Source organism: Emydura macquarii, unplaced genomic scaffold (assembly GCF_026122565.2).
Source record: "Emydura macquarii macquarii isolate MOO-44397 ecotype Brisbane River unplaced genomic scaffold, CSIRO-AGI_Emac_v2 contig_1790, whole genome shotgun sequence".
Lineage (NCBI taxonomy): Eukaryota > Metazoa > Chordata > Testudines > Chelidae > Emydura > Emydura macquarii.
Window position 1 is genome coordinate 19,859,682 of NW_027131927.1, and position 10,296 is coordinate 19,869,977.

General features: G+C 37.7%; 1 protein-coding gene across 2 annotated transcripts in view; it reads left to right on the plus strand.

The window, feature by feature from the left end:
* MRPL1 (mitochondrial ribosomal protein L1) overlaps window positions 1-9,852 on the plus strand; it is a 31,991-nt gene extending 22,139 nt beyond the window's left edge. For both annotated transcript variants that reach the window (XM_067557073.1, XM_067557074.1), the window contains exons 8-9: window positions 2,642-2,723; window positions 6,554-9,852. In XM_067557073.1, coding sequence (XP_067413174.1) covers window positions 2,642-2,723; window positions 6,554-6,684 — 213 coding nt within the window. In that variant the 3' untranslated portion in view covers window positions 6,685-9,852. The remainder of the gene's footprint in view (window positions 1-2,641; window positions 2,724-6,553) is intronic.
* Window positions 9,853-10,296: the final 444 nt, after the last annotated feature.

Here is a 10,296-nt window from a genome sequence, read left to right on the forward strand (position 1 = left end):
ACCAATTGACAGTTGTTTTAAAATTAGACTATGGGTTTGTTTCAGGGTGACTAAACTGCAAACTACTGTATTTTTTCTTGCTAATTCTTATGGGTATTTGCATTTTTCTTCAGTTAAGGAAAGTTAAGGAAACTTAATTAATTATGGTAGGATCTTAATAATCCCACATGAGGTGACATGATAAACTCCAAACATCAAATGGTGTACCTATTGTGCACTGTGCTGCATGAACGACGATTTGGCTTTACACTGTACAAGACAATTGCATGTCATTATGATAGATGAACATTTATTTGAGAGCAAAGAGAATGTAAATAATGTGAAGTATGTTAAAATGAAATATGGGTTCTTTGCTTTTAAAATGTCATTTTCATTTGACATATTCATGTTTGGGACAGCATGACCCAGGGGGGATTGGAAGTCAGGAAACCTGGGTCCTGTTTTCAGATCTATCATGGTTTGTTGTGTGACTTTGGGCAGGTCACTTCATTCTGTACCTGAGCTTTCCTGCGCATCAAATACAGAAGATCCTTACTCACCTTTCTGAAGTGCTTTGAGAACTATAAATGAAAAGCTCTCTCTGAATGCTAAATATTAATTATTAGTGTAAGTAACTGAGTTCCCTGCTAATCCATTTGCTAGCACCTCCAACTTTCTTTGGCTTCTGTTTCCGGGTGTATTTTACCTCTTTTTATTACTCTTTCTTTCCATTGAAAGACTTATAAAGGATATTGTATTTAGAGCAACCTGCTAATGCTAATATATCTTACTGATTGCATTTGTTTTATAAAAATAAGTTTAAAACAAAGTAGCTTATTCAGAATGTAATTAAGGATCATTTCAATTCTGAACATCAATGTATGAATAGGTACTTAAAATATCATTTAAGTGATGAGGTTTTTTATTGTTACCCTTACAATTTCTTGTCACTTATTTAATCTGTGCTTATATTGAATTCCCTTCTTGTGTTGAATTGTTAGCTTTGCTAGCAAGTGTTTACCAACAGAATAAAATGCAAAACTGCAGTAATGGCAGTTTTCATAACTATTGCTTTACTGCTGCCGTAATGCATTATTTAGCTGGTTTTTAAAGTGTTACTTAAAAAAAATGAATACAAATTGGCTTGGATACCATAGAAACATTTGTCCTTTGCACTGAATACCTGCTAAAAGAGCATAAGAGAGTGGTTAATGTATCAAAGTGGGGAAATGTGTCCAGTAGGGTACCAAAGAGCTTGTCTTATTAATTGTCATCATTAATTGTATGGAAGAGGAAGTAAACAGCACATTAGTGAAATCCACCTGAACTAAAATGGGAGGAGTTGCAAATTACATTGAGGACAGAGAAATAATATAAATAAAACGAGAAATTAAAAACATGGACAGAAAATAACATAAGGAGATTCAACATCAAAACGTACAACCAATAAGCCTACAGGAAAGTAATCTAAAACTTACTCGGTGGCAGGGAGGCATCTGGGAAACATGAATGCTGAAACCTGTGGGTGATATTGGACAGCAAATTAAATTACAAGTCTGCAAGGCATTATTGTAACAAAAATGTGATTATAATTTTGGACAGCATATATTGAGGCATCCCAGAGCTAGAGGTAATAAATAGTTTTCATTTCTCTCTCTCTCTCTTTCTCTGGCTTTGATGTAACTACATCTGTAATAATGTGTTCAATTTGGGGTATCTCATTATTTTATTGACAAATTAGAGGAAGTTCAGACAAGAACACCAATAATTAGGGTTTGGTGGGATTGATTTGAGGAAAGATTAAAAGAGCTAAATCTTTACCTAGTTAAGGCCTTGATACAGCAAAGCATTTAAGAATGTAAATAGTCCCATTGATTTTAGGGCTACTTGTGTGCTTGGAGTTACTTACGTGCTCTGCTGAATGAGGGCCTTAGAGGTAGCAAATGGAGATACACATTTACAACTGTTCGAAGGGTGGAAATGCCACCGATGGACAGAAATCAGGGTGGATGGTTATAGCTAGAATCTACAAGTGACGGCATAAAATTGAGAAAATATTTGGGCTGAACATGGAGCGAGTGAGATATAGTAAATGTGGAATAATCTCCAAAGTAGAGTGGTGGAAACCTCGTCTCATAAGGCACTTAAAACTACAGTTGGGAAAAATGATAGAAAATATGCTGCTACGTCTTCTTCCTGCCAATGTAGGATTGCTCCTAAACAGACATCTCTAACTCCAGTGAACGTATATAAAAAATATTGCTTTAGAAAATAGATCTGAAATCATGCTCAGTTGCTTCAATGAAAGAGGTTTGAAAATGGTTTGACATTGTTTTCATCAAAGTGATTGTGCCTGTTTTGAGCATCCTGCTTTACCATTTGAGAATATGGATATCTACGTGTGACTGTGGTGCCAGATGTATATGCAGCTAAGTTTGGTTTACATACAACCACACAGAAAATGTTTTTCTTCACCGCAGAGTATCTTCTTGCTAATGTTACTAATAGAATTTCTATTACTTGACATCTTAAACTGAAGGAATTTTTTTTAAATACAAATACCCAAAACCCCAATTAAATATTTGCCCAACCAACTTTTAATTTTATTAATCCATCAGCACTTCTGTTTCTGCATAATTAACTTTGCATTAACCTCTTTCAGCTGGATATGCCTAATGAACAGATAATTGCCAATCTGGATGCAATTATTAAGGATGTCTGTACGTACAGGCCATTGAGCTATGGTAAGTAGCTTTTCCTTTAGGCTCTTTATGTAATTTGCTTTAACTTCAGTTAAGTAATAAGAAAGTGCTCTTCATCACTGACTATTGTTAAACACTCTACAAACACACACTACTTCACTTACCATTGGGATGGAGGCAGCTCTTGAGCCCTGATTCTGCAAATTACTTGAACTTATGCCTAACTTTAAGCACAAGTGGTCCCATTGACTACAAAAGCACTATTAATATATGCCTTGCTGAATCAGGACTTTAGTGCACAGCAATGCTAAAGGACAGCATAGGTTAGAAAATAAGATGACCATAGCCTGCAGGAGAGACTATTACATAAGACACAGTGGAGTTTGGTCAGGATGTGGCGGTTGCCAGGCTACAATTTTAGGAAAGAATAAGCAAGAAGAAAATCTTTCCATGTCTCTGCGTCATTTCTGCACCACTGATGGATCCCTCTTGCACTGTTGGGAGCCTCCGTGGGGGTTGCATATATGGACTCCAGGGCCAGTATTTATCGGTGGTTCTACCCAAAGTGGCTTCACATCATCGGAGGATCTGGGGTCACACATCAGCCACCAGCTTAGAATAAAGAACTGTCACCAGCCATGTTTTTGCTGTTGATGTTGCAGATTTGTCAGTTTCTTTTCTGTTAACTTCCTAAGCAATAGGATGAGTTGAATAAAGATCCAGTTCATGTAATTCCTACAGGCTTCAGAGAAGAATTGGCTCTGCTCAGTGTTTTTAATTTATAATCCTAACAATGAATGTGGATCCTGCAGCATGCTCTTTTCATTGTTGACTTCATCATAAAGTAAACTCAGTGAATATCTTCTGCAGGACTGGTGGGGCAGGAGTGGTTAATGAACACAATAGTTTTAGAAGAAATAGCCTGATGTTTAGTTGTTTTACACAGAATATGCAGTACACTCTTATCTAATGTTAAATATTACCTTGTTTTTATTTTTAACGTTTATATTTCTTAACACAATCAAGGTGATTCTTCACACTGTACCTTTCTTAGAAAATACTCACCACATCACACAACACTTGTGCTCGCATTTCACTGTTGTTGCATGTTACCTGTGGTGCTTGAAATTCCTAGCAGGATTGTAAAACTTTTCCCTTTCCTACAGAGAAAGCCTTTTTTAAGAGTTTAGTGTTTTAGAAAATATGTGGCTGATTGGATCACCTAAAGATTAGTAATCAGCAGAAACAGTAGAAGTGGAGTAACCTGCCTTCCCAGGGTTTTCTGATAACTATACCAATCTAATGAAGTGGATATAAGCTGCTGGAGTGGATCAGTGTTGAGGAAGAGTCAGTTTTGCTCCTCAGTGACTTACTCTTGTGATTTTTGTGTGTGGTAGTTACCACAAAGGGATACATTTATTTTACCTACCTAGAAGGCAAACTTTAACCTAGGTAACAACTGAAGGATGATGTCCAAAATCTACCATTCTGACTAAGTAGTCGCTGCTAGTTTGCTGTTTTCCATTCCCCTCAAGACGCCCTGTGCACAATCTATAACAACCAAAAGTTATAGGATGTTTTCTTTACCATGTGTGCACATAACCACATAGCTATGTCACTGAAAGTGTGTGCTTAGTGTATAGCTCTCCTTATGAAAAACTAAAAATATTCACTAGATTAATCATGCGGATTCATAGGTTGCGACATAAAATAATTTGTATTCATATGTGCTCCCAAAGAAAACCTAGTGGACTGATTTGGCTTTTCTTTGGTTCCTTTTGTAGAAAGGCTCACTCTCCATTCAATACTGGGAGTCTGGAATGGGGAAGTTGTTGGTGTTTTTCCATTAATGAATGTTTAGAATATAAATGACTAATTTATGAGCTTCTGTAGATGGAGAAAATTAATTCTGCTGTGTTCCATATCCCTGGAGACAAAAATATGAAATCTAGGGTTATTTTTCTATACAGTTTTTCTTGCCTGATATACCTAATAAAAATTCAAAGAAACGCCAGCTTTCCTGCAGACAGCTAAGTGGTATATTAATATTGAGCTGCACTTAGCATTGCGGGGGGAGGGCAGGAGTATTAACTGTTCTAAATGAGAAATTTTAAATCATCACAAACAGAGCTACAAAGGAATAATGATAACAAAGGTGAGTATGGTGATTATGTTGGGAGTAGGACAATATTGTGTTTGTTTGCAGCACCCTTGAAGTTTGCATTGCATTTATTACATTATTTGCCTTATTTATTGTATTTCAGTTCATTATTCCATTTGAATTCCTTAGTCAGTCTATTTTCAATGCTTTATTCTATTCCTTGCATTTTTTAGCACCAACCATACATTTGGTGCTATCAAATTTGTCATTTCTCCCTTTGATATTTCCCTCCCTGATTCCTAACCTCCCACATCAAATGGAAATTAAGCCCCCGTTCCTGACCACATCTCGGCTTTTCCCTTCTTACCCTAAATAGGAATTTGAAACCATGACAACCTCACCACCACCTTCTCCTAGTGCAAGGTGCACTTTTTCAACCTTACCTTAGTTAATATAAACACCGAGCACATTGTACTTATTTAAAAGCACAATAAAAACACTACACAGCATGCACTTCCCCCTGGGAGAGGATGAGAGAGAGTGAGACTTGTATGTGACAGGTGTTGGTCACATCTCTCAATGTACTTCTGGATAGCACTAATACTATGGTGATGAGGGAAGCTTAAGAACCCATATAACCAAGCAGAAGCCTGCTCTCTCTTCTTTTCATAGGAGTGGGGCTTCCCGACCCCTCACCAAACTCTCCATTGCTGTTGAACCTCATTCCTTTTGTGCTTTTTGAAGGGGCATCCAGGATGGGACAGACTTCCCTGTCTACCCCTCTTGCCCTTTCATCTCCCAGCTGTGGTAGCTGTGCTCGCCAGATGCTTTACCTCCCTCTCACTGTCAAGCGGAGTCTATCTATGGTAATGCTGAGCTGGACCATATTTCTGTTGAGCAGAAATATAGACCATGTAACATGGAGGTTGACCGCAGGATTGCTGATCTTTATTTTCCTTCTACTCAAATGTGAAGGAGAGTTCTGCGAGATGCATAACTTTTTGGAGGTCTAACATATTTCTTCAGTCTGATTGAACTTTTATGCTGGAGCCCTGTCTTGTTACTCCACACTGCACATTTGAGCAAGTTCCTACCATCCTGGAAAGCAGATGGGGCCTCTACCTGGCCAGAATGTTTTTTGTTTTTTTTTAATTTAAAATTTTTAATGAATTGAGAGAAAGGAAGAAAGAATGCATGCGCTGGAATAGGCTTCCAAGGAAGATTGTGGGATCCCTATCATTGGAGGTTTTAAAGACCAGGTTAGACAAACGTCTGTCAAGGATTGTGCTTCTCAACCTTTTTGATGCTAGGGAATGGCTTGCTGCCTTTCTAAACTGTGTCAGGGAGATCTCATGGACTGGCACCTGTCTGCAGACTGGTTGTTTAGAAATACTGGTCTAGGATATATTTGATCCTGGCTCAACTCAGGGGGCTGGACTAGATGACCTTTCAAGTTCCCTGCTAGCTCTACATTTCTGTGATTCCATGTCTGTGTATACAGTTGAAAGCATAATATTGGCACCAGAATAAACTGACAACATTGTGGTTGAAAAATAAACAAAGTAGTGTCAAGACATCCCTTGTGTGTGTGTGTGTGTGTGTGTGTGTGTGTGTGTGTGTGTGAGTGAGTGAGTGAGTGAGTGTGAGTGTGTGTGTGTGTGTGTGTGTGAGTGTGAGTGTGAGTGAGAGAGAGAGAGAGAGCATACATCATAAGTCAGCCAGCAGGCTATCAAAAATCAAAATAATGCAGAAGTTTTGTTTTGTTTTTTAGGCCCATTTGTACAGCGTTTGATTATTCGAAGTTCAACGAGTGAAGGTTTACAGCTAAATCTCGAGCGTTTTCTCCCTCAAGTACAGGAAGTGGAAAAAGAAGATGTTAAAGAAACAGAAGATCCAAAATAGCCTACCAATGTATTATACTGCAAATTCTCTTAGCATTTTATGTTCAAGAATCACCAGGAGGAGAATATATGTTGGTCTGAGTATTAAAAAATATGAATTTGTTTTATCACTCTCAGAAACTAGTGATGTAGTCCTGATTTCATCTTTTTTTAAAGAACAAATACATAAAAATATCATGTCTGAGATTTCATTTTTAATTCCTGCAGTATCAAAGGTACCTTAAGAGTTTGAGCCACCTTACATTTCTTTCATTTGCAGGTGAAAGTTTTCATTAAGTTAAGTTTGTTGCATATTGTACAGTAATTTAACCAAAATTTACTTTATTGTAAGTTCCTATCATTATTGTATAACCTTCCAGGGCAATATTCTCTTAATTATGTATCTGTAATTCCCCATTATTACTAATGGGAATGATGGGCCCAGTTCTTCAAGGAGCATCTTCTATTCCAGTTGAAACCGATGGGAGAAGAGTACTTGGCATTTTGCAGGATTGGGTCCTGTGTGTGCTTTAATGCACGTGAGTTGCATTAGTTCCTCTTGTGAGTGATAGATGGACATTGACTAGACAGAAATGAGTCAAATTCCACTCTTCATAACAGCGATATAAAAATGGAATGACTCCACTGCAGTCAGTGGGCGTTACTCCTGAAATTTTCTGGAAATTTCATTCTGCTCTGCACGTTATGTTTACAGGAGGGGTGGATTGCTGAGGTGGTACAAGCTTACTTCTGCACTCCTGTGATACATGGGCCTCTGAATGAAGGCTGGTCTCTTGGATAAGTACTTATCTTTTGTTAAGATTAAGACATTCTGTTAAAGGGAGAGAGATCACATGGATATACATAAATATCTTGTTTCTCAGTTCAAAAACTGTTAAACTACTTCAGCAATGGATAAAACTGCTGATGTGTTTTATATACATTAGTAAATACGCCAATTATAGTGTGTGTTTTGAATTCTTTATTCCTTCAACTGGCTTTTAGCCATAATAGCTGTTTGAGCTCTTAATCTGAGTAGTGCTATAATATTAGTTTAAAAATCTTCATGTTTATTTCACTTGCAGAAATTTCTTGTGCTAGTCTGGAAAATTACAGAAGTTCTGACAAAATAGATCAATTGAAATGGGAGTTTGTATCTGAGGGTCTGTCTACACTACAATTAAAAACCCATGGCTGGCCCATGCCAACTGATTTGGGCTCCAGGGGCTCAGGCTAAGGGGCTGTTTAATTGTGGTGTAGATGTTCATCCTGGAGCTTGGGTGCTAGGACCCTGCGAGATGGTGTAGGGTACCAGAGCTCAGGCTGTAGCCTGAGCCCAAACATCTATACCACAGTTAAACATCCTCTAGCCCAAGCCCCAGGAGCCTGAGTCAGCTGGCACGGGCCAGCAGCAGGTATCTAAATGCAGTGCAGACATAGCCAGAGAAGCCTATCCCCCCGCCTTCCATCTGACGCTATAAAAGCCCTGCCTGAATGAGTGGCTGAGCACAGTGAAGCCTGTGGAGGAGTGCTGTTCATGAGATCATCTGCTTGCTAGCAGGGATTTCCTTACCTAAGAATGACTGTGAGCATTCTTTCATAGGTTTCCCCCACATACTCAGTAACACCTCGGGGATTGAAGGATATGTATGAGTAGGGAACAAGGAATAGCTGGGAACGGTATTGCTATGGGAATGGTGGGCCCAGACCTCCTGCATATGTGCACTGAGTTTTGTAGTATTTCCCTGGGTACATCAGGACGTCTTGAGGCCCTCAGCCCCTGCCCAGAACAATGTAAAGGAAACTCAGTGACTTTCTGGTCTCTTCTGCATGACCTTTCAGTTCTTGGCCAACAGAAATGATTATTGGAGTCGGCTGAAAGGTTTTTAATTGAGAAATGGCTTTTTTATGTTTAAAAAAAAAAAAAAAAAAAGGTATGTAAAAGGAAATTGATCTATCAGTAAATTAAAAATTGGTAGTTTCTTAGAAAATTAAAAAAATAGGTCAGGTTTCAAACCTTTAAACTGCAAACAACTTTGGAATTTTTTGTAGAATTAGTGTCTAACTTTTTTTACCAGCTGTAATGGTTATATAAGTAATTAAATCGATGACATTGAAAGCTTTTTTGCACCAACTAGCAGTTACTATTAATCACTGTAATTCAAAATTGATCATTATAGTTACCTCAGATTTGATATGATTAATATGGTAAATGTGGGCTATAATTACATCCCTTTTTTCTCTCCAGCATACTTTTTGAATAAAAGCTTTGAGACTGCCACATAAAAACTCATGAAGCTTAAACTAGTGGTCCAAAAATAATTTTACTCCACTTTACTGTGTTAAAAAGAAATACTGTACCAAAGCATTATAAATTCACTGAATATAACCAGTAGGTGGCATTCATCTTCTGTGCAGTACGACTAATTTGTCATTGTGTTTTCTCATGTCATCAAAGCTCAGATCAAGAAAACTGAGGCTAAGAACTTGACATGATTCAGAATGGAAACTGGATATTTATATGGCTATCCAGAAATCTAGAGTTATTGATGACAAAAATTTTGGAAGGGATATTAAACTTTATGCTAAAGCAATCTCTAAATATTAGAGATCAGGATGAAGCCTAACATAGGAGACAGATAATCCCACATCCTTCCTCTGAGGTATCTAGCCACTGTCAGAGACAGGATACTAGACTAGATTGACCCTGCAGCCTGGTCCATTGCCCCCTCAAATCAAAGTGAGTCTTTCCATTGACATCAATAGATTCTCTATCAGTAGGTGAATATATATGGTCTTGGATTGAAGATAAAATCCAGTGATACTTTACTGGCACAATACTTTTTTCTTAAGCAATCTTTTTTTTGCCACCAAAAATTTGACAAAGATATGAATATTAAAACCTGGGTTAATTTGATCATGAAAGTGAGTGGCTGACATTACTGGCAAAAATAGTGTGTCTAATTATGTGGCGTGTTTGAAGATGTAGACTCTCATCTACTAGGCTACAACAACCAAATTACTTTAAACGTTGACTGAATTAGGAGTTGGACCAAATTCTGGAGAGTTGACAAGCTAATCCACTATCACCTATCCTTATAGAAATGTCTGTATTCTAGTTTAAAGTAATGCAAATGTAAGTATTAATTATAACAATCTGTAAATATCAAATAAAAATGTTTGCCCTTTTTGTTTCTTCATTTTTAGCAGAAGTTAGAATCAGTTGTAAGCGCCATTTCTTATAGCACTTGGGAAGCTGTGACATATTAACCTATGAGCCACTGCTTTTGGCAACAACCAATGGACAGAAGAGGGAGAAAACATACATAGAATTGTTCTCTTTTTTCTGTTATTTGATTCAGTTATATCTGTCACCTACTGTATGCTCTCTGATCACTGGAATGTGGTGTCCACTGAATTCTTGTATATACTGATGCTGGTATCCTAGCAACCTTAAGTGTGGGAGGCAACATTAAATGTTAACCAGGATGTTTTTGGAGTGCAATGTGGTTAGTTGCAAACCGAGGCACTAGAAAGGCAGAAGTATTGATGCGTATTTTATAGTAACCTTTTTAGTAATACCAAAATTAAACTTATTCCAAGAACTCCCAGGATATTTGTGTCTAGCTTCACT